General features: G+C 45.4%; 2 protein-coding genes and 1 non-coding gene across 7 annotated transcripts in view; 2 read left to right on the forward strand and 1 right to left on the reverse strand.

Moving 5' to 3' along the window:
* Positions 1-1,992: 1,992 nt before the first annotated feature.
* MRPL51 (mitochondrial ribosomal protein L51) lies at positions 1,993-3,158 on the reverse strand. Its single transcript, XM_005569910.2, has 3 exons — positions 2,901-3,158; positions 2,705-2,815; positions 1,993-2,310 (listed from the first exon to the last, which is right to left on the reverse strand). Exons 1-3 carry the CDS (start codon positions 2,977-2,979, stop codon positions 2,114-2,116), a joined length of 387 nt encoding a protein of 128 aa, XP_005569967.1. The 5' UTR covers positions 2,980-3,158; the 3' UTR covers positions 1,993-2,113.
* Positions 3,159-3,221: 63 nt separating this feature from the next.
* Positions 3,222-26,329, forward strand: part of NCAPD2 (non-SMC condensin I complex subunit D2) — a 37,526-nt gene continuing 14,418 nt past the window's right edge. The window contains exons 1-13 of one of the 5 annotated variants that reach the window (XM_005569908.5): positions 3,222-3,992; positions 4,844-4,993; positions 15,438-15,513; positions 15,795-15,853; positions 16,340-16,515; positions 16,815-16,957; positions 20,218-20,345; positions 20,417-20,540; positions 20,732-20,879; positions 23,060-23,257; positions 23,597-23,731; positions 23,828-23,915; positions 24,329-24,509. In XM_005569908.5, the coding sequence (XP_005569965.3) occupies positions 4,867-4,993; positions 15,438-15,513; positions 15,795-15,853; positions 16,340-16,515; positions 16,815-16,957; positions 20,218-20,345; positions 20,417-20,540; positions 20,732-20,879; positions 23,060-23,257; positions 23,597-23,731; positions 23,828-23,915; positions 24,329-24,509 (1,583 nt within the window). In that variant the 5' untranslated portion in view covers positions 3,222-3,992; positions 4,844-4,866. Of the gene's footprint in view, positions 3,993-4,843; positions 4,994-15,437; positions 15,514-15,794; positions 15,854-16,339; positions 16,516-16,814; positions 16,958-20,217; positions 20,346-20,405; positions 20,541-20,731; positions 20,880-23,059; positions 23,258-23,596; positions 23,732-23,827; positions 23,916-24,328; positions 24,510-26,329 lie in introns of those variants that run through there. The other 4 variants (XM_065523615.2, XM_045364598.3, XM_065523616.2 and 1 more) reach the window with 4 other exon arrangements.
* Positions 15,933-16,262, forward strand: LOC123567826 (small nucleolar RNA U85). The gene has a single exon (XR_006690924.1). It is a non-coding gene; the product is annotated as a small nucleolar RNA U85 (small nucleolar RNA).

Below are 26,329 nucleotides of genomic sequence, written 5' to 3' on the forward strand. Positions count from 1 at the left end.
CCAAATCATGTAAAGTATCACAGTCATTAACATTTCACATCAACCTCTCCATTCTCATGCATAGCTCCTTCCAGCCACCCCTCTGAAAACTGACTCTCCAAAACATTTCCCTAAGACCCAGGATCATATTTTCATATATACCCATCAATCCATTTATCCAAAACCCACCTGTAATTTAACAAGTACTCTTTATTTTTATTAAAGATGGAGTCTTCCTATGTTCCTAAGGCCGGCCTCCAACTCCTGGTTTCAAGGGATCCTCCCACCTCAGCCTGCAGAGTAGCTGGGATTATAAGTGTGCACCAACTGCCCCACAACAAGTATTTATTAATCTAACATCATTTTTATAGAATTTTTGTTTTTTTAAACATAGAGATGGGGTCTTGCTATGTTGCCCAGCCTGGTCTTGAACGCCTGGCTTCAAGCAATCCTCATGCCTTCGCCTCTCAAAGTGTTGGGATTACAGGTGTGAGCCACTGCACCCAGCCCTAACTTCACTTTTTTTTTTTTTTTTTTTTTTTTTTGAGACAGAGTCTCACCCCAGTTGCTCAGGCTGGAATGCAGTGGCACGATCTCAGCTCACTGCAGCCTCAAACTCCTGGGCTCAGGTGATCCTCCCACCTCAGCCTCTTGAGTAGCTGGGACCACAGACATGCAGAACCATGCCCAGCTAATTTTTTTTCTTTTTCTCTTTTTTTTGAGACGGAGTCTTGCTCTGTCGCTCAGGCTGGTGTGCAGTGGCACTTATCTCGGCTCACTGCAAGCTCCGCCTCCCGGGTTCAAGTGATTCTCCTGCCTTGGCCACCGGAGTAGCTAGGATTACAGGCGCCCGCCACCACGCCCGGCTAATTTTTTTGTTTGTTTTTGTATTTTTAGTAGAGACAGGGTTTCACCATGTTAGCCAGGATAGTCTTGATCTCCTGATCTCATGATCCGCCTGCCTCTGCCTCCCAAGGTACTGGGATTACAGGTGTGAGCTACCGCACCTGGCCACTTTTTTTTTTAGTAGAGACGGGGTTTCACCATGTTGCTCAGACCAGTCTCAAATTCCTGGCTCCAAGCAATCCTCCTACCTCAGCCTCCCAAAATGCTAGGATTACATGTGGGCACCATTATACCCAGCTGTAATTTTTTAAAATTATTATTTAAAAAGAACAAAACACATAGATGCCCTAGACTCAATTCAGCTCTACTGATCAATCTTTAGGGGTTGAGACTAGGCTTTTGAAATGTTAAAACATCCAGACAACTCTGATGACCAGTCAGGCTTAGTATCCCCCATCTCTACCACTCATATGGTACTTAATGTTTCATATTTAAATGGAAAGGACACCTCACACTTTTGTTTTTCCTATAGTTCCTACTCAAAGAATATGCCTAATAAAATATTTTATTAGAGTACTACAGAAGTATGACTCCATTTTTCTCTTATATTTCATTTCAGTGTGGAAGGCTCCTTAGAAACACTATTAACAGCATTATGTCAAAAACTGCCAGTAACATTCTCATCAACTTTTCTTTTTTTAAAGGCATTAGGTATAGCTAGACTGTAAAAGGCAAGTGGTGTGAAGCCCAAACCTAAGATCCTAAGATCTAGGAGGAGTCAAGACTTCACAGTCGGCAAGCACGTGGGCTCACTCCTGTAATCCCAGCATTTTGGGAGGCCGAGGTGGGCGGATCATGAGGTCAGGAGATCGAGATCATCCTGGCTAACAGGGTGAAACCCCGTCTCTACTAAAAATACAAAAATTTAGCTGGGCGTGGTGGCGGGCACCTGTAGTCCCAGCTACTCAGGAGGCTGAGGCAGGAGAATGGCGTGAATCCGGGAGGCGGAGCTTGAAGTGAGCCAAGACCGCGCCACTGCACTCCAGCCTGGGCAAAAGAACGAGACTCTGTCTCAAAAAAAAAAAAAAAAAAAAAAAAAGACTTCACAGTCTACATGAGTAAGTAGAGGCAGCATCTAGAGGAAAACAGAAGCATGTGGCTATCAAATTCCAAAGAAGCCCCATTTTATTACAGAGAAAATACAAAGCTGTTTCCTCACAGGGAAGAGTACAGTTTCCCTTCTCCAGGGTGACAGATGAGCCTTTTCCGAAGTTCTCAGCTTTCTCTTCTACCGAAACCTCCCACGTCGGTTAAAGTGTTTGTAGAGATAGCGGATGCGTTTATGAAGGTTGTGCAGGTCATCAGCGAACATTCTACTTCCAACCATTTTCTTCTTTCGGATACAACGTTGCAATTCATTCCCTTTCCAACCTCGAAGCCATATGGGCCCCCTGATCAGTTCTTTGGGGTGCTTTTCAAAGTTTCCTGTGTAATGTGAGAGAACACATTAGATCCAAGACAAGAGAACCCATCCTACACCAGCTAAGCTTTCAACCCACAGTTGCATCTTGCTTAGCAGCACCTATAGACAAGACACATCACAGTACAGAACAATAGCAGAGATTCTGGAGCCAGATTGCTTGGGGTTAAAATTCTTATACTATCATTTATTAACTTTGGAAAAATTGTTAACTTTTACTTATGAAGTAAAAATTATATGAGGGTACTCAGAACAGTGACAAACACAATGTAAACAGCTACATAAGTGTTTGCTCTTACTATTGAGCACAGTACCACTCTCTACACAGGAGAAAAAGATAGTCATTACAGAGTAATTGCTATTCTGAAATTGTGTACCACGTCGAAGGTCAAGTCGTACCCAGGATCCCGATGTTGTCATACACTCCGAACATGGCCCTCTTCTCGTTCCAACGATCAACCACTTTGGGGGGCGGGAGAGTGAGCCTTATACCGATCAATCTCGGCACACCTAGGGATGGGGAAGGGAGGGAATTAGTCTGAGCCGCCTATTATACTACGAAGCAGTTATCCGGATGTCTACAGCAGCCACTTACCAAGAGAGAAGCTTCTGCACGCCAGAGGCACCCAGTTCCACAGGCGCCTGCCTGCCCCAGATAAGAGGCTCCCTGCCATTTCTCTAGTCTCCCCGCTTCAACAACACACCAAATAAGTCCAGGAGTGAGGGCCAGACGTGGCCCTCAAGATGACGACAGGAACCGTCCCCGCCGACTTCACACGAGGGCAGCCATCTTGGGCCTTACCCAGGTAGCTGTGGGCGCAGGGCCCACCTACGCCCCATCAACTACAGCCACAAGCCCCGCCCCCCGGGTTCCGGCCGAAGGGGCCTCTACCACCCTTCCCGCCTCATTGCTTCCGGTTCGCCCGCCGGAAGTTTTGGAGCGCCGGACAAGCTGAGGTCCGCGACTGGTTGCTAAGATTCCCCAAAACTGAGATTTCAAGAAAATTCACCCTTTCTGCTTTTTTTGGCGTCCTTCAACTGTGAAGGAAATGAAGGTTGAGAACCTGGAACCCGCTTCCAAAAACCAAGCCCTTTCTCTGTGCCTCACAACAGTCTTGCGCTGTAGCTTTTTTTATTACCCCCATTTTACTACTGGGAAGGAAATTTGAGGCCCTGAAAGTGAAGTGACTTGCTGGACGTCACTTAGCGGAGGAGATGGAGAAACCTGGATTAGAGGCGATGTCTTCTAACTCCCAGCGTGGACTGGCCTCCTTTCCTGGGGGTGACTGAATGATTCACTATTCCAGGGCACTACTACTGCCCAGCCAGGGACGCGACATCTCTGGCCGGCAGAAATACGGCCTCCTCCCCGCCGACCGGGCAAAGGGGTACCTTGCCGGAGCGGAGCCTTGGCACGTCCCCAGGCGGCGCTGTGATTGGCCGGCCGCTCCAGCGAGCGTCGCGATTGGCCCCCTGGCAGCCGTTGAAATTTGAACTCGGTATTTGTGGCTTTGCCCGCGCGTTGCCAGACTCAGAGGCGGCCCTTTGCCTCTGCCTGCCGGGGATTGGCCGGATTCTCCGCCAACTTGAAAACTGCCTTGCTAATTGGTGCGTGTTGTGCCCGAGTGTTTTTTCCTTTTCATTTCAGCCTGACTGCCGGAGTCAGAGCCGCGGGTGAGATCCCCAGGTAAGATGTGGTGTTGCAGGTCGTAAAAGAGTAGAAAAATCGAGTACATGTCAGTATGACCCAGTATTGGGCAATATACAATAGGCAGGGAGGTCTAGTAGATATATCCTTGGGGCGCGATGTGGGAGAAACTGTGAGTCTGACAGATCCGCAACGGAAGATGTTAAGCAAATCGCTTAACTTTCTTACTGCAATATCCGCTCTGTAAACTCATTTGTATTATTATGCACCTCATGGGATTGAGGTTAGGAGACTTAGATCAGATATGATGCATGCAAATAGCCTAACAGACCTGGCACAGGATAAATAAATCATCATTGTTAATGCTCTTACCATTCTGGTGCAGGAAACCCACTAGCCCATGCTGGGGCACTGTTCTGGCCTCAGATGAGATCGGACCATTCTCTACTTAAGGAGCTTTGCACATAAAAATGGAAATAATAATACTTTGCACATTAATATGTCACTTTATAGTTCTTTAAACACCTTTATACTGCTTGATTCGTTTGATCATCAGAGCAACTTTGTGAAGTAATCAGAGTTTAGTAACCCTGTTTTTACAGATAAAGTCCAGGGGTTTAACTGACACGATCAAGTGCCAGTGTCACTACTAGAATTAGTTTCTAGTCCAGGGTCAATCTCAGATCCTGTAAGATAATGTTACTAGCTTGCTATAAAACTAAAAGCCATTATATATGTTAGGGATGGGGAAGTAACAGAACCAGATAATGCTACTAGCTTGCTATAAAACTAAAAACCATTATATATGTTGGGGATGGGAAAGTAATAGAACCAGATACGAAGACAGGTCTTGAATATAGACCCTGACCTTTTCACTGTTTGGTTTCTAGCCCTGTGAGCCTGTAGGAGAAGAATGGCTCCCCAAATGTATGAGTTCCATCTGCCATTATCCCCAGAGGAGTTGTTGAAAAGTGGAGGGGTGAATCAGTATGTTGTGCAAGAGGTACTGTCCATCAAACATCTTCCACCACAGCTTAGAGGTAAGACTCCATAGCTGTCACTGTACTTAGCTCTTTCAAAGGACCATCCCACATGGAATTGCTACATTGTCATTTCTGTTTCACTGCACCTGGAAGCATCATAAGAGCAAGAAATACGTCTTTCCTATTTTGCTGTTTTATCCTAACATTGCATGGGATGCATGACACAAAGAATACATTCATTAACTGCCTTTTCTAGATTAGTCAAAAACAGTCTTGGCGTATGTGATTACTCTTTGGGGAAAAGTTATTTTCCATCTTTACCCCTTACCGTGTGTCCAAATTAAGTCCTGGTGGATTTAAGAGTTATAGGAAGGGATCGCTTTTTCAGAATGTCTGGGACTTAACCTGACCAGTTTTTGGTAATACCTTTTTAGAGTCTAGATATCTTCCTTCCAAGATGTACAATTATGGGGGAAAAAAACCCATAATATATATGTACCATTGCAACACCATGCAATATATGTACAGTGCAGTCACCTACTGAAACCTGTAAATGATCAAAAGCACCTTTTGCATTACCAGAAAGACTTCATAATGTCCTTGTGCTTGTTGGAAGCGGTCTTATAGCAGCTAGGTTGCTTTGGAGAGGTATAGAGATTAAAGACTAGAGCCAGGCTGCCTGGATTTGAATCCTGGTTCTACTACTCTGACCTTGGACAAGTTACTTAATTCTCTCAATGCCTTGGTTTCCTCATCTGTAAATATAGAGATTATAACCTACTTCATTTGTTATCACCTACAAGAAGAACGGTTGGTTAATGCAGCAGCTTGACAATATGGCCCCAGCTTGTCTCCTCTTGGCCTTTCTTTCACGGTTGCTAGATGGCAACTTCTTTTTCTTTTTCTTTTTTTTTGAGACAGGGTCTCACTCTGTTGCCCAGACTGGAGTGCAGTGGGGTGATCTCAGCTCACCGCAACCTCCGCCTCCCCAGGCTTAAGCGATTCTCCTGCTTCAGCCTCCCAAGTAGCTAGGATTACAGGAGCACGCCACTACTGCCTAGCTAATTTCTGTATTTTTAGTAGAGACGGGATTTCACCATGTTGGCCAGGCTGGTCTTGAACTCCTGACCTCAAATGACCCATCCACCTCAGCCTCCCAAAGTGTTGGGATTACAGGCATGAGCCACTGCACCAGGCTAGATGGCAGCTTCTTGCTCTAATGTCCAGAAGTGGAAAAAGGAATTTTCTATCTTGTATTTTTTATTCTTTATTTTATTTTGAAAGACAAGGTACTTAAGACTCTCTTGCCCAGGCTGGAGTGCAGTGGCATGATCACGGCTCACTGCAGCCTCAACTTCCCAGACTCAAGCAATCCTCCCACCTCAGCCTCCCAAGCAGCTGGGATCACAGACATGCACCACCATACCTGGCTACATTTTTTATTTTTTGTAGAAACGGTGTTTCCCTATGTTGCCCAGGCTAGTCTCGAACTCCTGGGCTCAATGAATCTTCCCGCCTCAGCCTCCCAAAGTGCTGGGACTGCAGGCTGGAGTGCAGTGGCCTGATCACAGCTCACTGCAGCCTCAACCTCCCAGGCTCAAGCAGTCCTCCCACCTCAGCCTCCCAAGTAGCTGGGACCACAGACATGTACCAAAGTGCTGGCATTGTAGGCATGAGCCACCATGCCCGGCCAGCCTCTTTTGTTAAAAACTAAAACACACACACATTAGCCTAGGCCTACACAGGGTCAAGGTCATCAAGAAGTCACTAGACGATGGGAATTTTTCAGCTGTATTATATTTTTATGGCACCACTGTCGCATATGTGATCTATTGTTTACCAAAATGTTACAGGGCACAGGACTGTACAGGTAAGAGAAATAGAATTACCCAGACTGGTTAAACTGATCAAGATTATTACCTAGGAGCCTCCCTAAACTTGAGCATATCAACCATTTGGTAAGCAAGGAAGAAGGCAGAGTGTGGTGGTTGGCTAATGGATGGCAAACCAACAGTGTCCACAGGTTTACTGTTCTGTCCATATCATGTGGATATATGTGTCACCAATTGAACATGCTGCATACTATGACAAATTGCTCTTCAGTTATTATAATGATGCATCCTTTTTAAAAATGGTCACCTTTTTTTTAAGTTCCAGAGTACATGTACAGGATGTGCAAGTTTGTTACATAGGTATACATGTGCCGTGGTGGTTTGCTGCACCTGTCAACCCATCACCTGCATATTAAGCCCAGCATGTATTAGCTATTTTTTCTTATGCTCCCCCTCCTGCTATTCCACCCCCTAACAGGCTCCATTGTGTTGTTCCCCTCCCTGTGTCCATGTGATCTCATTGTTCACCTCCCACTTGTAAGTAAGAACATGCAGTGTTTGGTTTTCTGTTCTTGCATTAGTTTGCTGAGGATAATGGATGGAGTACCAGATCCATCCATGTCCCTGCAAAGGACATGATCTTGTTCTTGTCACTTTTTTTTTTTTTTTTTTTTTTTTGAGACAGAGTCTCGCTCTGTCACCCAGTCTGGAGTGCAGTGTTGCAATCTCAGCTCACTGCAACCTCCGCCTCCCAGGTTCAAGAGATTCCCCTGCCTCAGCCTCCCGAGTAGCTGGAACTACAGGCACATGCCACCACATCCAGCTAATTTTTTGTATTTTAGCAGAGACAGGTTTCACCATGTTGGTCAGGATGGTTTCAATCCCCTGACCTTGCGATCTGCCTGCCTCGGCCTCGCAAAGTGCTGAGATTACAGGCGTGAGCCACCGCGCCTGGCCTGTTTAACAACAATATTAATAAAGTAGAGCAATTATAACTATGCCAGCATCACTACCCTTGCACTTTGGGGCCATTATTAAGTAAAATAAAGGTTCCTTGAACAGAAGCCCTGCAACAGTTGATATGATAACCAAGGTGGTTCTACTAACGGGTGAGTAGGGTTGCATATACAGTGTGGATATGCTGGACAAAGGGATGATTCACATCCCAGGCAGGAGGCGGCAGGGCAGCACCAGATTTTATGCTACTGAGAATGGCACACAACCTATAATTTATGAATTGTTTATCTCTGGAATGTTTCTTTCTTTCTTTTTTTTTTTTTTTAAGATAAGAGTCTCGCATTGTTGCCCAGGCTGGAGTGCAGTGGCTCAGTCTCAGCTCACTGCAACCTCCACCTCCTGGGCTCAAGCAATTCTCCTGCCTCAGCTTCCCAAGTAGCTGGGACTACAGGCGAGTGCCACCATGCCTGGCTAATTTTTTGGTTTTTTATTTTCTGTTCTGGAGACGGAGTTTTGCTCTGTTGCCCAGGTTGGAGTTCAGTGGCAAGATATCGGCTCACTGCAACCTCCATCTCCCGGGTTCAAGCAGTTCTCCTGTCTCAGCCTCCCAAGTGGCTGGAATTACGGGTGCCCACCACCATATCCAGCTAATTTTTTTTTTTATTTTCTAGTAGAGCCAGGGTTTCACCATGTTGGCCAGGCTGGTCTCGAACTCCTGACCTCATGTGATCTGCCCACCTCGGCCTCCCAAAGTTCTGGGATTACAGGTGTGAGCTACGGCGCCCAGCCTATTTCTGGAATATTTCACTTAATATTTTCAGACTTGAGACGGACCACGGGTAACTGAAACCTCAGAAAGTGAGAACACAGATTGGTAAGGACCACTGTATGTCAGATGGTTGTAAGAGCCAAAGAGAAAAATAAAGAAGACAGTGTGGCCAGGCGCAGTGGCTCACACCTGTAATCCTAGCACTTTGGGAAGCCAAGGCAGTTGGATTGCTCACGCTCAGGGGTTTGAGACCAGCCTGGCCAACATGGTGAAACCCCATCTCTACCAAAATTACAAAAAAGTTAGCCAGGCGTGGTGGTGCATACCTGTAGTTCCAGCTACCTGGGAGGCTGAGGTGGGAGAATTGCTTGAGCCCAGGAGGCAGAGGCTGCAGTGAGCCATGATCATGCCACTGCACTGCAACCTGGGCCACAGAGCTAGACCCTGTTTCAAAAAAGAAAAAAAGAAGTGTACTGCAAATGGTCACTCATCCCTGTAATCCCAGCCACTTGGGAGGCAGAGGCAGGAGGATTGTTAAGGCCAGGAGTTCGAGACCAGCCTGGGCAACATAGTCTCTAAAATTAATTATACAAAGCTTAAAAATAAATAATATAAAGAAGAAAGATAGTAGGGCCTGCCATTTCATCCATTTCATGTTGGATCATCAGAGAAGCCTTGCTGTTATGTCACGTTTGAGCAGAGACCTTAAAGTAAGGAAATGAACTATGCAGATTGTCAGGGAAGGGCATTCCAAGCAAACAGAAAAGCCTATGCAAAGGCCTGGAGGTGGGCAAATGCCAATAGAGTTGGAGTAAGCCAGGAAAAAGAGATTAGGTAGGAAGTGGTACAGATTATTGTAGAATCTTGCTCCTCAAAATGTGGTCCTCAGATCAGCAGTGTTAATATCATGATCTCCTGATCTGGGATCTTATTAGAAATGCAGGATGTCAAGACCCAGGATGTCAAAGCTGCTAAATCAGGAAATCTGGTTTTTTTTGTTTGTTTGTTTGTTTTTGTTTTTTTTTTGAGACGGAGTCTCGCTCTGTCGCCCAGGCTGGAGTGCAGTGGCCGTATCTCAGCTCGCTGCAAGCTCCGCCTCCCGGGTTTACGCCATTCTCCTGCCTCAGCCTCCCAAGTAGCTGGGACTACAGGCGCCCGCCACCTCGCCCGGCTAGTTTTTTGTATTTTTTAGTAGAGATGGGGTTTCACCGTGTTAGCCAGGATGGTCTCGATCTCCTGACCTCGTGATCCGCCCGTCTCGGCCTCCCAAAGTGCTGGGATTACAGGCTTGAGCCACTGCGCCCAGCCAGGAAATCTGTATTTTAAGAAGATCCCTCAGGCAATTTGGATGCAATTATTAGTTTGAGAAGCACTGATCTCTAGAGCCTCGTAGATCATGGCAAAAACTTGAACTTCAGTGTGAATGAACTTGAAAGCCATTGAGTTTTGAGCATGGGAGTGACATGGTCTGACATTTTAAAAGATTCACTGACTACTGTGTTGAGCAGAGACTATAAGAGGCAAGGAGAGAAGCAGGGAGACTAGTTAAGTGGCTAATATGGTAATACCAAGTAGACTGGACTGGAGGGATAGCAGGGGAAGTGGTGATAACATGATTCGGATATATTTTCAAAGTAGAGCTAACAGGAATGCTGATGAATTGGATTGGATTTATAGGGTTAGTAAAGGAATCTGAGATGAGAATGATTACAAGGCTTTTTTTTTTTTTTTTTTTTTTTTTTTTGACAGTCTTGCTCTGTTGGCTCTGTCATCCAGGTTGGCGTGCAGTGGCGTGATCTTGGCTCACTGCAACCTCTGCCTCCCAGGTTCAAGCAATTCTCATGCCTCAGCCACTTGAGTATCTAGGATTACAGGTGTGCACCACCACACCTGGCTAATTTTTGTATTTTTAGTAGAGATGGGGTTTTGCCATGTTGTCCAGGCTGGTCTTGAACTTCTGGCCTCAAGTGCTCTGCCTGCCTTGGCCTCCCAAAATGCTAGGATTACAGGCATGGGCCACCATGCCCGGCCTTACAAGGCTTTTTGACTTGAGCAACTAGAAGAATGAAGTTGCCATTTACTGAGATGGGGTAGCATATGGGAGGGAGAGGTTTAGATTGTTGGTTATGTGAGTGTGGAGTTCAAGGGAGAGGTTGTCAGCTAAAGATACACATTTAGGATTTAATACTCTGCATGTAGACAGCACTTAAAGCCATGAGATTGGAGTGAATGTAGATGGAGAAGAGAAGCAGTTTGAAGACCAAGACCTGAGATAGTCCAGCATTTAGAGGCTAGGAGGATGAAGAAGAACCAGTAGAAGAAATTAAGGAGCAGTCATTGGGGCAGAAAGTGAATGAAGGAGCTAAATGGATGCTAAATAAAGAGAGTCTTTCAAAAACAAAGGAGAGGTCAACTGCAGATTAACTACTGGATTTATTGATGTCATAGTCACTGGTAACCTTGACAAAGCTGTTTCAGAAGATAGTAGGGGCAAAAGCCTGCTTGGAATAGGTTTTTAAGAAAATGGAATGACAGAGATTAGAGATGATGAATTTATATAATGTATTTCTTTTAAGATGGGCAGCATTACATGTGTGTATGTTGAGTAGGAATGATCAGAGAGGGGAAAGCTGATGATGCAGAAGGAAGAGGGAACAGTCATTGGAGCAGTGCCTTTAGTAGGTAAGAGAGTGTGAGATTTTGTCACTGCACTCTAGCCTTGGTGACAGAGCAAGAACCTGTCTCAAAAAAACAAAAACAAATAATATTGCATCTTTATATTTGTTTCCATTTCTCTTGGGCTGTGAATGATGCCATGTACTATCTGTGTTTGTGTGTGGGTTTTTTTGGGTTTTTTTTGAGACAGGGTCTCACTCTGTCACCCATCCTGGAGTACAGTGGTATGATCACAGCTTACTGCAGCCTCAACCTCCTAGGCTCAAGCAGTCCTCCCACCTCAGCCTCCGGAACAGCTAGGACTATAGGTGCACCCCACTGCGCTCAGCTAATTTTTTATTTTTCGTAGAGATGGGGTCTTGCCATGTTCCCTAAGCTGGTCTGGAGCTCCTGACATCAAGCAATCCTCCTGCCTCAGCCTCTCAAAGTGGTGGGGTTATAAGTGTGAACCATCACATCCAGCCTGCATCAAATTTTGATAAGTTTTAACTTTATAATAGACATATATATTTGGCCGGGTGCAGTGGCTCATGCCTGTAATCCCAGCACTTTGGGAGGCCAAGGTGGGCGGATCACGAGGTCAGGAGATCAAGACCATCCTGGCTAACACGGTGAAACCCCGTCTCTACTAAAAATACAAAAAATTAGCTGGGCGTGGTGGCGGGCACCTATAGTCCCAGCTAATTGGGAGGCTGAGGCAGGAGAATAGCGTGAATCCAGGAGGCAGAGCTTGCAGTGAGCCAAGATAGTGCCACTGCACTCCAGCCTGGGCAACAGAGAGAGACTACGTCTCAAAAAAAATAGACATATATATTTTATGGTAGTAAATGATACAATAGACTAGGATCTACATATATTTTATGCATTCATGACATACCTAGCTTTAAAAAAAAATTAGCCAGATATGGTAGAGCATACCTGTTGTCCTAGCTACTCAGGAGGCTGAGGCAGCCGGATTGCTTGAGCCCAGGAGTTTGAGGCTGCAGTAAGCTGTGATCGTGCCACTGCACTCCAGCCTGGGAGACAGAGTGAGACTTTTGTCTCAAAAGGAACAAAGAAAAAATTCCAGTATATTTATTGAAAAAAATTAGCATATAAGTGGACCTACATAATTCAAATCTTGTTGTTCGAAGATTAATTGTAGACATACATATGTGTCCTACTTTTCTTTTTTTTTTTTTTTTTTTTTTTTTGAGACGGAGTCTCGCTTTGTCGCCCAGGCTGGAGTGCAGTGGCCGGATCTCAGCTCACTGCAATCTCCGCCTCCCGGGTTTACGCCATTCTCCTGCCTCAGCCTCCCGAGTAGCTGGGACTACAGGCGCCCACAACCTCGCCCGGCTAGTTTTTTGTATTTTTAGTAGAGATGGGGTTTCACCATATTAGCCAGGATGGTCTCGATCTCCTGACCTCGTGATCCGCCCGTCTCGGCCTCCCAAAGTGCTGGGATTACAGGCTTGAGCCACCGCGCCCGGCCATGTGTCCTACTTTTCTCCAGTGAGAGGGCCAAAGGCAGTAATATTGTAATAGAAATGAGTGCAAGTAGTGCCTAGAGTTTGGCTTCTGCATACTGTTATTCCATAATAGGAGCCAGGATTCCACTGAGAATGGTTGATTACAGGACTGGGCCAGGGAAAGTACAAGATGAGCCCAGAACATCTTTTATTTTATTTATTTATTTTTGAGATGGAGCCTCACCATGTTGCCCAGGCAGATCTTAAACTCCTGGGCCCAAGCGATCCTACTGCCTCCACCTCCCAAAGTGCTGGGATTACAGGCATGAGCCCAGCCCCTCTCATGATACAAGACAGGCAACAAAGGTGAAGGGAAACTGGGTACAGTCGCCCACGCCTTTAATCCCAGTACTTTGGAAGTGTTGGGAATAACGCTCAAAATCCTAAGGAAAATGAACGTTCAAACAAAGGATTCTTAGCAAAGCAATTTTACTTCTACGCAGAGGGTGCTTCTCCTTGGCCAGTCGCCATGAGAGCACACCTGAACAAAGGGGCACAAGAGCCTTTATTCCTGACGCAAGTCCTGCCCCCGTACCCTTTTCCCATTGGCCAGGGTCTGGTCGCACAGTTAGCCCAGTTGGCCAAACATTTGAACTTTAGATAAGGTGGGCGCATAAGGGAGAGAGGGGAAAAGGTGAAGGGGTGTCTGCAATGAGCTAGAGAGCTAGTCTTCTTTCCAAATAAGGAAAGGAATAATAATAAGAAGAAATAGTAAGAAAGTAATAGTAAGAAATAGTACGAAAGAAAATAAATAAATAGTAATAAAGGAAAGCTAGTCTTCTTTCCAAATAAGGAAGGGAATGTGAGCTGGTACTGATAAGTCTGGTACTGATAAGCCTGGTACTGTGGTGTGTCTGGCCATGTAACAAAGGCAGAAAGGAAAAACAGAGAAAAAGGAAAAAAGGTAGTGGGGGAGGTACTACGAATTAAAGAATAAAGGATTGATCAGGCTATTTGAAGAGAAACCTCATCATATCCCACAGGAGGCTGAGGCAGCAGATCAGTTGAGCCCAGGAGTTCGAGACCAGCCTGGGCACCAAAGTGAGACCCCATCGCTACAAAAAATTAACAACAAAAAAAATTAGCTAGGCTGGGCGCAGTGGCTCACACCTGTAATCCCAGAACTTTAGGAGGCCGAGGTGGGTGGATCATGAGGTCAGGAGATCAAGACCATCCTGGCTAACATGGTGCAACCCCCTCTGTACTAAAAATACAAAAAATTAGCCGGGTGTGGTGGCAGGCGCCTGTAGTCCCAGCTACTCGGGAGGCTGAGGCAGTAGGGAGTAGGCAGTAGGATCCCCTGAGCCCAGGAGATCAAGGCTACAGTGAGCTATGTTTGCACCACTGCACTCTGGCCTGGGCAACAAAGCAAGACCCTGTCTTGAAAAAAAAACACAAAAAAATGGAGTCATGTTCAAAGGACACAGGCCAAGTTGAAGGAGATCGCAGAGACCAAGTATTGGACAATTTGTGCAAGAAAATAAATAGTAATGGATTAAAGCACAGAATAAGAGAAATATCCATAAGTCCATTCTGCTATAAATAAGTGAATAACTAAATAAAGAGAAAGGGACAACTAATCGTTACAGCAGCATTCCCATTAGTAAATGTAGAAGGAATAATAGAGATAGAAAATCACCATTTAGTAAACACAGCAGTAATTGTGGCAGGCAAGAATCATTCATGGATGCTTAAATTAGTGGGCAAATGTGATGTGAAACAGGATATTTATGTAGTCTGAAAGTATCTTCCCACAAAAATACTGATTGCAAAGGGGAAAATAATAATGTTACAGTGGAGAAATGTAGCAGACACTATGAAGTGATCAAAGTTAACATCAGCAGTAATAAGACATTCACTTCATGCACCTCTTGATACGATGCCTGAGGACCGACCCTCCTTTCTGCTGTAATCTTACAAAAATACATAACCTCAATATAATCGTGAGAAAACAGGCAAACCCAAATTGAGGGACATTCTACAAAATAAGAGACAAGTACTCCTCAAAGAAGTGTCAAGATGATGAAAGATAAAGACTGGAGGAGACGAAGGAGACCTGACAGTTAAGTGCACTGTGGGATCCTGAAGCAGAAAAAGGACACAAATAGGATAAACTGGTTTTTTTTTTTTTAAAGATCCTGAGTTTGTGTTCCCTCTTAACTACTGTAAGTTGGACAAGTCATACAACCACTCTAAGGTGTAAAGTAGGCGTGGTACTGTCTGCTTTTGCTCAGGTGTGGTGAAGCTCTAACAAGGCTTTAATAGTAACACAAATATAAGATATCATCATCATTATTTTATTTTATTTATTGTTTGAGATGAGATGGAGTTTTACTCTTGTTGCCCAGGCTGGAGTGCGATGGCACAATCTTGGCTCTCTGCAACCTCCACCTCCTGGGTTCAAGCAATTCTGCCTCAGTCTCCCTAGTAGCTGCGATTACATGTGCCTGCTACCACACCCAGCCAACTTTTTGTACTTTTAGTAGAGACGAGGTCTCACTATGTTGGCCAGGCTGGTCTCGAACTTCTGACTGCAGGTAATCCACCTGCCTCGGCCTCCCAAAGTGCTGGGATTACAGGCATGAGCCACCGTGCCTGGCTGTCATCGTCATTATAGGTTACATTGAAGTGGACTGTTTGTCTCTTTTTCGTGATTCTACCAATACAAGCAATAAGCCTACTTTTCTGCTATAGATAGAATTTACTGAAAAGGTCTCTCTTCCCTCCAAATTGATTTGTTTTTTCCATCTTCATAGCATTTCAGGCTGCCTTTCGAGCTCAGGGGCCGCTGGCTGTGCTGGAGCACTTTGATACCATCTACAGCATTTTGCAGTAAGTGAAACACCCAACTGGTACTTTAAAAAGAACTGGTGGCTGTTTGTCCTAACTGTGCATGTTAGTCCTGAAATTCCAAGTTATAGCTTCACTGATAAATGCTTCTGGATATTGATATCTCTACTGATGAGCATGTACCCAACTTGCCACTATATTAATTCAGTTGAACAATTTCACATGTGTTTTTAAACATTAGATTCACCGGTTAGATCTGATCTGTTAAAAAGGGCTCTGCAGGCTCCTTCCTATCTCACCCCCACACTTTCTTTCCCTCATAGTCACTTTCGAAGTATAGATCCTGACCTCAAAGAAGATACTCTGGAATTCCTGATAAAAGGTGTTTATGGGTCGGGGGTCGGGGATGGAAGGTGTTTGTTATCGTTTGTTTGTTTGTTTGTTTTTCCTACATTGTGTCAGCCACATGATGATATCAAGGCTGTTGTGATTCAGTTGGTTTGGCTAAGCCCAGGGACCTTTGGCCTGTTAAAGGTCTGTAATCTTGGTGGGCAATACAGAGTTATGTGTGTTCACTGTAAGGGCAGACCAACAAGAACTTTTTCCTACTTTTGAACTACCTCTTTTTAATGGGGGTGATTCTTCCAGTTGCTGGAGAGAAATTGTGGTAACTGGAGTGAGAGAGTAGGAACAGGGCATGTTCAGGCTATCAGGGCCAAGGGTCCCAAAGGACTTAGCTTGTATTATGGCCACTGAGAGATGAAACACAGATCTTTGGTAATCTGATGGCTGTAAGTGCTGGGTGTTTTGAAGTTGGGGTATATGAAAGAAGTGAGTGAAACTGATTCCAAGATTCTGCCCTTCACAGTGGTGTCCCGCCACTCCCAGGAGCTTCCAGCTATCCTGGATGATACAACTTTGAGTGGATCAGATAGAAATGCCCATCTAAACGCCCTCAAAATGAACTGTTATGCTCTGATACGTCTCCTGGAATCCTTTGAGACCAGTCAGACAAACCTCGTGGACCTGGACCTTGGTGGGAAGGTAATTTGGAGTTTTGGGCTCATGTTATGTGGGGTCTGGGGAGAAAGGGGAGTAGATGGGAAAGAAGGGAATTCAATGATCCATGAATCCTTTCTGTCCTCATTGAGAGTTTAGGAGAAAGAACTCAAAAGTGTCACACATTTTCTTCCTGGACAAGTAGCACTGTGGAACTTGTAATATTTCTTCCATATTACCTTCTATCTTGTCTTCATACTAGATTGTTTGGGCACTCAGACTGGCAGATCTTGACCCTCTTTTTTCCCTTATTTTTTCCTCAATGTATACACGATCCTTTTTAGGGTAAGAAAGCTCGGACCAAGGCAGCCCATGGCTTTGACTGGGAAGAAGAGAGGCAACCAATTCTTCAGCTTTTGACACAGCTACTTCAGTTGGACATCCGTCACCTGTGGAACCACTCAATAATTGAAGAAGAATTTGTCAGGTGGGTAGGGAGGATGGCTACAGATAATACTGGGCTGTGAGAGTGAGGCTCTGTTGCTAGATATGCCTTTTTTTTTTTCTTTTTTTTGAGACAAAGCTTTGCTCTTGTCGCCCAGGTTGGAGTGCAATGGCGCAATCTTGGCTCACTGCAACCTCCACCTCCTGGGTTCAAGTGATTTTCCTGCCTCAGCCTCTCGAGTAGCTGGGATTACAGGTACCCGCCACCACAAGCTGATTTTTGTGTTTTTAGTAGAGATGGGTTTGTGCCATGTTGGCCAGCCTGGTCTCGAACTCCTGACCTCAGGTGATCTACCCACCTTGGCCTCCCAAAGTGCTGGGATTACAGGCATGAGCCACCGTGTCCGGCTGATCTGCCTTTTAAATACTTCATTTCATGTCTCAGTTCTATCTGTAATAAAAGTGTAATCATAACATGGAGTTGCTAAGAACTAGATAATGGAATGTTAGAAACTGATGTGAATTCCTGTCATCTCTAAATGCCTGTTTATTCCTGAAGCAGTATTTACTGAGAATCTCCTTCTTGTGCAGCCGGCATCATTATAGGCACTGGAAACAAAGTTTCCAGTTTAGAGTTTGTACTATAGAGCAGAAGTTTTTTTTTTTCTTCTGAGACGGAGTTTCACTCTTATTGCCCAGACTGGAGTGCAATGGCGCAATCTTGGCTCACCACAACCCCCGCCTCCTGGGTTCAAGCGATTCTCCTGCCTCAGCCTCCCGAGTAGCTGGGATTATGGGATTACAGGCATGAGCCACCACGCCTGGCTAATTTTGTATTTTTAGTAGAGACAGGGTTTCTCCATGTTGGCCAGGCTGGTCTCGAACTCCCGACCTTGGGTCATCTGCCTGCCTTGGCCTTCCAAAGTGCTGGGATTACAAGCGTGAGCCACCGTGCCAGACCAGAAGTCTTACTTTTAAAATAAGTAAAATAAGTGTGATGGAAGAAGGTTGTGATTTTAAATCAGCTACTCTAGGCCAGGTGCAGTGACTCATGCCTATAATCGCAGCACTTTGGGAGGCCGACGTGGGGATCACCTGAGGTCAGGAGTTCAAGACCGGCCTGGCCAACATGGTGAAACCTTGTCTCTACTAAAAAAATACAAAAATTAGCTGCGCGTGGTGGTGGGCGCCTGTAATCCCAGCTACTTGGGAGGCTGAGGCAGGAGAATCACTTGAACCTGGGAGGGGGAGGTTGCAATGAGCCGAGATTGCACCATTGCACTCCATCCTGGGTGACAAGAGCAAAATCCTGTCTCAAAAAAAATAGACAGACAAACAGATAGATAAGCTACTCTAGTAAGACTTCTTTGAGATGGTGATATTTGAGCAAAGACCCAGAGGAGGTGACTGATAGCTATGAGAATATGTGGAGGAATAGGAAGGGCAAGGAAAAGGAATAGCAAATGTGAAGACCTTGAGGAGGGAGTGTGTCCAGCACGTACGAGCAATAGCAAGGAGGCCAGAGAGTTGTCAGCTGAGAGCAGGTAAGAGGGCTAGGCTGTGAGGCCATGGGAGCAGTGGGGATCCACACCGCAGGTTCTTGTGGGTCATCATGGTGACTTTGGGATTTCCTCAGAGTGAAATGGAGCCACTGGGGAGCCACAAGCAGGGAGGTGAGGTGATCTGACTTGTACTTTAACAGGGCCATCCTAGCTGTTGTATTGAGATAGACTATGGAGGGAAAGGGGAAGCAAGAGACCAGTTAAGAGGCTGTTCCAATAACTCAAGCAAGAGATGATGGTCTCTTAGACCAAGGCGTGGCAGTGGAGATGGGGAGAAGTAGTTGGATTATATACTTTTTCCTTAAGGTAGAGCTTACAGGATTTGCTAACAGACTGGGTGTGAGGTGTGAGGGTAAAAGTTCAGTCAAGGGTGACTCTCCCGGGTTTTGGTCTGAGCATTTGGAAGAGCGGAGTTAACCGTAACTGAGATAGGGAGAAGGCTGTGAATAGGTGTTTTGGGAGGAAGATCAGATGTTCTGTTTTGGACATACAAAGTTTGAAGTGTTTATTAGACAGCCATGCAAAGTTGTCAGATTCGGCTGTTGAATATATAGATCTGGAGTTCAGGAGTGAGGTCTGGGCTAGAGATAGCACATTTGGGAATATAATAGTATTCAAAGCCGTGAGACTGAATGAAATCACCAAATCAATAAGTGTAGCTAAAAGAGAGCAGGAATCCAAGGTCGGGTACCCGAGGGCTCTCCAGCATGAAGAGTGAGGAGGCCGGGTGCATGGCTCACGGCTCGCCTATAATTCTAGCACTTTGGGAGGATGAGGCAGGAGGATCACTTGAGCCCAGGAGTTGGAGATCAGCCAGGGCAGCATAGTGAAACTGTGTCTCTACAAAAAATAGAAAAATTAGCTGGGCATGGTGGAGGCTGAGGTGGGAGCATCACCTGAGCTATGAGGACGTCAGGGATGTAGTGAGCCATGATCGCACCACTGCACTCCAGCCTGGGCAACAGAGGCATACCCTGTCTCAATAAAAAGAGTGTGAGGAGGAACTAGCCAAAGAAACTGGGAAAGGAGTCTTGTTCTCGTGTTCTGGAAGCAAGATAAAGCATATATTTCAAGGAGAAACTGATTAACTATATCACATGCAGCTGTGAAAGATCACTTGCGATGAGGATTGAATCAGTCGTTACATTTAGGAATGAGAAGTCGTTGGTGACTTTGTCTTTTTTTTTTCTTTTTCTTTTTTTTTTTTTTTGAGATGGAGTCTCGCAACATCGCATGGGCTGGAGTGCAATGGCATGATCTCAGCTCACTGCAACCTCCGCCTCTCAGGTTCAAGGGATTCTCCTGCCTCAGCCTCCCGAGTAGCTGGGATTACAGGCGCCCACCACCACGCCCAGCTAATTTTTTGTGTTTTTAGCAGAGACAGGGTTTCACTATGTTGGCCAAGATGGTCTCGAATGCCTGACCTTGTGATCCACCTGCCTTGGCCTCCCAAAGTGCTGGGATTACAGGCATGAGCCACCATACCCGGCCAACTCTGTCATATTTTTATCATATATTCAGGTTCTTTGTCAGCATCACAACTGGTTGAAAGTTGGTAATCTTGAAGGAAGGAGTACCTAACCGGGGTCAGCAAAGCAAAGCAACTTGTTATAGAAGGTAATGGCTAGAATAAAGAAAACCATGACTTTGGGAGCAGTAGCGATAGAATGAATGAGGCAGGGCTCTGATATGATTGGATCCAGACAGCTGCTTTCATCATCTCAAACTCTTCCTTTCTCAGTTTGGTTACTGGCTGTTGCTACCGCCTTCTGGAGAATCCCACCATTAGTCACCAGAAGAACCGCTCCACTCGGGAAGCCATAACACACCTGCTTGGTGTAGCCTTGACCCGTTATAACCATATGCTCAGTAAGTTACCCATTGCTTTGCCCCGCCTTTTTTATATTGCCCATAATTTCTTATGTTTAGTGCTTCCACAGGTGCTACAGTGAAGATCATCCAGATGCTGCAGCACTTTGAACACCTGGCACCTGTACTGGTTGCAGCTGTGAGTCTATGGGCAACTGACTATGGAATGAAGAGCATAGTGGGAGAGATTGTAAGGTGACTCTTCGTTCTCGAAGTTTCTCATGCTCATTTTCCTTGGGGAGGGAATAAAGAAAGATTGGAAATACATTATCTGTGCAACTGTAGATTCCTTCAGATATTAGATACCTGTCTTACCCTGTAGTACCCTTACTAGGATCTGAATAATTGATCTATGTTGCTATGGCTGTGTTTTCTTCCCTGTGTAGAGAGATTGGACAAAAGTGTCCCCAAGAGCTGAGTCGAGACCCTTCAGGGACAAAGGGCTTTGCAGCATTCTTGACAGAACTAGCAGAACGTGTCCCAGCTATCCTGATGTCCAGCATGTGCATTTTGCTAGATCACCTGGATGGAGAGGTAGGTGGTCCACTAGGGATCACTGAGCTTTTTCTGGGGATTTTAAGTCCAGTGTTGAAAGGCCGTTTCTTAACAGAATAAGAAAGTAGCTTTGACAAGTTGTCTAGATTTATCATTGTGACATTTCCTTTCTGTAGAGAAGCAGTTCAAGTTTGTTGAATAAAGAGCTTTTTATTAATCTGTTAATCTTTCAATTCACATTGCTTTTATCCAGTTCTGGTAAGGGAGATGACATTTCCACAGCTTAAGTCTAGTAAGAGCAACTCAGCTTTGATTTTTTTTTTTTTTTGGAGGCAGGATCTGGCTCTGTCACCCATGCTGGAGCACAATCATAGCTCATTGCAGCCTCGATCTCCTGGTCTCAAGCAATCCTCCCACCTCAGCCTCCCAAGTAGCTGGGACTTCAGGCACATACTACCATGCCCAGCTAATTTTTTTAGTTTTTGTAGAGATGGGGTCTTGCCATATTGCCCAGGCTAGTCTCAAACTCCTGGTCTCAAGCAACCCTCCTGCCTCAGCCTCCCAAAGTGCTGGGATTACAGGCACTACCATGCTTAGCCTTCAGCTTTGACTCTGAGTCCCATCTATTCCTCAGGATAAAGCGTCTTCCCGCCACCTGACTTGCCTTGCTTCCTCAAACAGTGAGCTTTCTCAAATCAACCCATGTCATCTCCATTCTCTTTCATCCCTGAATGCTAACCTGGCTGATTCCCATACTGATGTTAGGCACTCCTAGGTGAATGTCAAGGACAAAGACAGTCCACTTGTTCATCTAATTTACTTTAACTTTTTGTGCAAGACCTTTCTCTCTGGTTCTTGGTCTGGCAACAACATTAACCCTGCTCTCCACCAGATTATGTATTGGACTTGCTGGCACTCTAAGGCTGATTTCCATGTTTCTGTCTCATTTTCTGTCAGTAAAGCGTGGAAAGGAGAGTGGGAGGGAAAGGAGGGGATATTTACTAGCAAGGATCAAAGGCTTTGAAGCCGAGTGTGGTGGCTCATGCCTGTAATCCCAGCACTTTGGGAGGCTGAGGTAGGCGGATCACTTGAAGTCAGGAGTTTAAGACTAGCCTGGCCAACATGGTAAAACCCCATCTCTACTAAAAATACAAAAAAAATTAGCTGGGTGTGGTGGTGCACGCCTGTAATCCCAGCTGCTTGGGAGGCTGAGGTGGGAGGGTTGCTTGAACCCGGGAAATGGAGGTTGCAGTGAGCCGAGATCGCACCACTGCACTCCAGCCTGGGTGACAAAACGAGACTGTCTCAAAAAACAAAACACAGATGGGCGCGATGGTTCACGCCTATAATCTCAGCACTTTGAGAGGCCAAGGAGGGTGGATCACGAGGTCAGGAGTTTGAGACTAGCCTGGCCAATATGGTGAAACCTCATCTCTACTAATACAAAACTTAGCTGGGCACGATGGTGGGCACCTATAATCCCAGCTACTTGGGAGGCTGAGGCAGGAGAATCGCTTGAACCCGGGAGACTGAGGTTGCAGTAAGCCGAGATTGCTCCACTACACTCCAGCCTGGGCAACAAAGCAAGACAACATCTCAAAAAAAAAAAAAACACACAGATGGGCACGGTGGCTCACGCCTGTAATCCCAGCACTTTGGGAGGCTGAGGTGGGCGGAACATGAGTCAGGAGATTGAGACCACCTGTCTGGCCAACATGGTGAAACCCTGTCTCTACTAAAAATACAAAAATTAGCTGGGTGTGGTGGCTCATGCCTGTAATCCCAGCTACTTGGGAGGCTGAGGCAGGAGAATTACTTGAACCATGAAGTCAGAGGTTGCAGTGAGCCAAGATGGTGCCACAGCACTCCAGCCTGGCGACAGAGTGAGACTCCGTCTCAAAAAAAAAAAAATAAATAAACGCTTTGAGACCTCAGCTGAAAGGTAGTAAAAAATGCTTTTCAAATGTTCGTTGGTGAGTGGATGTGATTTTTTTATTTAGCTACTACCATGCTTTCCTGTGTGAGCCCTATGAGGAAAAATTGGTTTTGGCCCTTGTTTGTTCTAGCATTCTCTGAGCAACAAGTCCTCTTCGGGATTCAGCTTTTTCCTGTGACCTTGGGATTGAATACCTAGGCAGTTAATCGAAAAAGTTATGGCCAAGCACAAGCAAGCTTCGCCTTGACTAAAGGTTTTACCCCTTTATGCTGCTCTCTCTTAGAATTACATGATGCGTAATGCTGTGCTAGCAGCCATGGCAGAGATGGTGCTGCAGGTTCTCAATGGCGATCAACTGGAAGCAGCAGCCCGAGACACCAGAGACCAATTCTTGGATACTTTACAAGCCCATGGCCATGATGTCAACTCCTTTGTGCGGAGCCGTGTTTTGCAGCTTTTCACCCGAATTGTCCAGCAGAAGGTAAGCAACCTTCTATGTGGCAAAGACATATGGTACCTCTCTATGTACCAGTGTAAAGAGGAATCCAGTGTTAAAGATAAATATCTGCCCCAAAAAGTCTAGAATTCACATTTTTATTATCAGTAGTAAAAGTCTTCCTCTACCAAGGACAAGGATATCTGGCTCCCTTTAAGGACTCTAATGTGTCTTACCACTACAAGGAGTACTCCTAATTTATATTCTGTAGAAAGGTATTTTAGAGTGAGTGGGTAGCTCTGTTCAGAGTACACTTAAAGATCATCTTGAACAAAATGGATGATGTGGGACTTGAGCAGATTCTTCTCTTCCTACCCAACACAGGCTCTCCCCTTGACACGTTTCCAGGCAGTGGTGGCTTTAGCTGTGGGACGTCTGGCAGACAAGTCAGTGCTAGTATGTAAAAATGCCATCCAGCTGCTGGCCAGTTTTCTAGCCAATAATCCTTTTTCCTGCAAGGTAAGTAGACTTGGTCCACCAAAAGAGAAGGAATTAAATGGAAACAGGGATGAAAGTATGTCATTTACTGACCCTGCTATTCATTTTACCTGATAGCTTAGTGATACTGACCTTGCTGGACCACTGCAGAAGGAGACCCAGAAATTACAAGAGATGAGGGCCCAGAGGCGAACTGCAGCATCTTGTAAGTAGTTACTGCCTTGGAGTCCTAACCTCAGACAGGCTTCTCCTTGCAATGGAGGAGCGCGACTCCAATGTGGCTGGGCGCGGTGGCTCAGGCCTGTAATCCCAGCACTTTGGGAGGCCGAGGCGGGCGGATCACAAGGTCAGGAGATCGAGCCCATCCTGGCTAACACGGTGAAACCCCGTCTCTACTAAAAATACAAAACATTAGCCAGGGGAGGTGGCAGGTGCCTGTAGTCCCAGCTACTCGGGAGGCTGAGGCAGGAAAATGGTGTGAACCCGGGAGGCGGAGCTTGCAGTGAGCCTAGATGGCGCCACTGCACTCCAGCCTGGGTGAGAGTGCGAGACTCCGTCTCAAAAAAAAAAATAAATAAAAACCTCCAATGAAAGAGACTGAGTGATACTCTAATTTAGCTGCGGTGCTGGACCCAGAGGAGGAGTGGGAAGCCATGCTGCCAGAGTTGAAGTCTACCCTGCAGCAGCTTCTACAGCTTCCCCAGGGAGAAGAGGAGATTCCTGAGCGAATTGCCAATACAGAGACGACTGAAGAGGTGAAAGGACGCATCCATCAACTGCTTGCCAAAGCTAGTTACAAGTAGGCAAAAGAATGGGATATTCTTCATGATCTGTTTATGTTTAGAGTTAACTTTTGAGAAACTTATGTTTCTTTTAAATGAACTGTACTCAGATATGCTGCCGCCAAATGATGGTAGATGTTTTCATGTAGTAATGCTCTGACTATAGGCATAGTCCACAATTAAGCATGTGTTTCTACTTTATAAATGTTTAAAGAAACTACTGAAACAATTAAATGTTAACAATATTGTGGCCGGGCGCGGTGGCTCAAGCCTGTAATCCCAGCACTTTGGGAGGCCGAGACGGGTGGATCACAAGGTCAGGAGGTCGAGACCATCCTGGCTAACACAGTGAAACCCCGTCTCTACTAAAAAATACAAAAAAAAACTAGCCGGGCGAGCTGGCGGGGGCCTGTGGTCCCAGCTACTCGGGAGGCTGAGGCAGGAGAATGGCGTGAACCCAGGAGGCGGAGCTTGCAGTGAGCTGAGATCAGGCCACTGCACTCCAGCCTGGGCGACAGAGCGAGACTCCGTCTCAAAAAAAAAAAAAAAAAACACAATATTGTAATTAAACATTAGTCCTCCTTCAATTGAAGAAGAGCACCTATAAATAAGTTCTAGTTGCATGATCTTGAATAAGTTGCTTAACTTTCTGGGCCTCAGTTTCATTATCTATAAAATAAGAAATTGATTAGATCTTATGATCTCTAAGGACTTTCTAATTCTAAATTTCATGAGCTAATAATATCAAACATGCATAATACTACCTTAATCTTCAAACCTAGTATGAAACCTGATCTTAGAGAAGATTTCTCCTAGTGTTTTTGTGACTCTAGAACTTAACAACAAAAGCCCTTATAGCAGTCAACAAGTTGTTTTCTTTTTTTTTTTTTTTTTTGAAATGGAGTCTCACTCACTCTGTTGCCCAGGCTAGAGTACAGTGACACGATCTTGGTTCACTGCTGCAACCTCCGCCTCCCAGGTTCAAGCAATTCTCGTGCCTCAGCCTCGCAAGTGGCGTGCGCCACCACACCTGGCTTATTTTTTTTATTTTTAGTAGAGACGGGGTTTCACCTTGTTGGCCAGGCTGGTCTTGAACTCCTGACCTCAGGTGATCCACCCGTCTCAGCCTCCCAAAGTGCCGTGATTACAGGCGTGAGCCACCGCACTCAGCTGCCAACAAGTGTTCTTAAACCTCAGCCACAAGTTACTTGGTATTTATTTACTTATTACCTAATTGGGCTGTTTTTAAAAGGCTAGAGAGTGGCTTGTTTGCCCTATGAGTCCCTTATGTTTCTTTAGTGTCTCTCTTTTTTATTTTGCTAAAGCAAAAATAGAGACTATAGTTTTATAAGTGCATGTTCCACCAAACATTCTAGTATTTTCTCCTGTCAATTAGAAGAGGATTGTTTGTTTTTGAGACAGAATCTCACTGTTGCCCAGGCTAGAGTACAGTAGCGCAATCACAGCTCACTACAGCCTCTCAGTATAGCCTCAACCTGCTGGGGCTCAAGCAATCTCCCACTTAGCTTCCCGAGTAGCCTGGCTAATTTATATATATATATATATATATATATATATATATATATATATATATGTTTTTTTTTTTTAGACCGAGTTTCGCTCGTGTTGCCTAGGCTGGAGTGCAATGGCGCGATCTCAGCTCACTGCAACCTTCACCCCCCTGAGTTAAAGCGATTCTCCTGCCTCAGCCTCCTGAGTAGCTGGAATTACAGGCATGCGCCACCACACCTGGCTAATTTTGTATTTTTAGTAGAGATGGGGTTTCTCTATGTTGGTCAGGCTGGTCTCGAACTCCCCACCTCAGGTGATCCGCCTG

This window comes from Macaca fascicularis, chromosome 11 (assembly GCF_037993035.2).
Source record: "Macaca fascicularis isolate 582-1 chromosome 11, T2T-MFA8v1.1".
NCBI classification, from domain to species: domain Eukaryota; kingdom Metazoa; phylum Chordata; class Mammalia; order Primates; family Cercopithecidae; genus Macaca; species Macaca fascicularis.

What these genes read in the sequence shown, in the direction of transcription:
- MRPL51 (XM_005569910.2), bottom strand. Translation starts at nt 2,979, where the DNA reads ATGGCAGGGAGCCTCTTATCTGGGGCAGGCAGGCGCCTGTGGAACTGG. An exon ending in GTGCAGAAGCTTCTCTCTTG is followed by an intron (nt 2,816 to 2,900) that starts GTAAGTGGCTGC and finishes CCCCATCCCTAG; the next exon opens with GTGTGCCGAGATTGATCGGT. An exon ending in TGACAACATCGGGATCCTGG is followed by an intron (nt 2,311 to 2,704) that starts GTACGACTTGAC and finishes CACATTACACAG; the next exon opens with GAAACTTTGAAAAGCACCCC.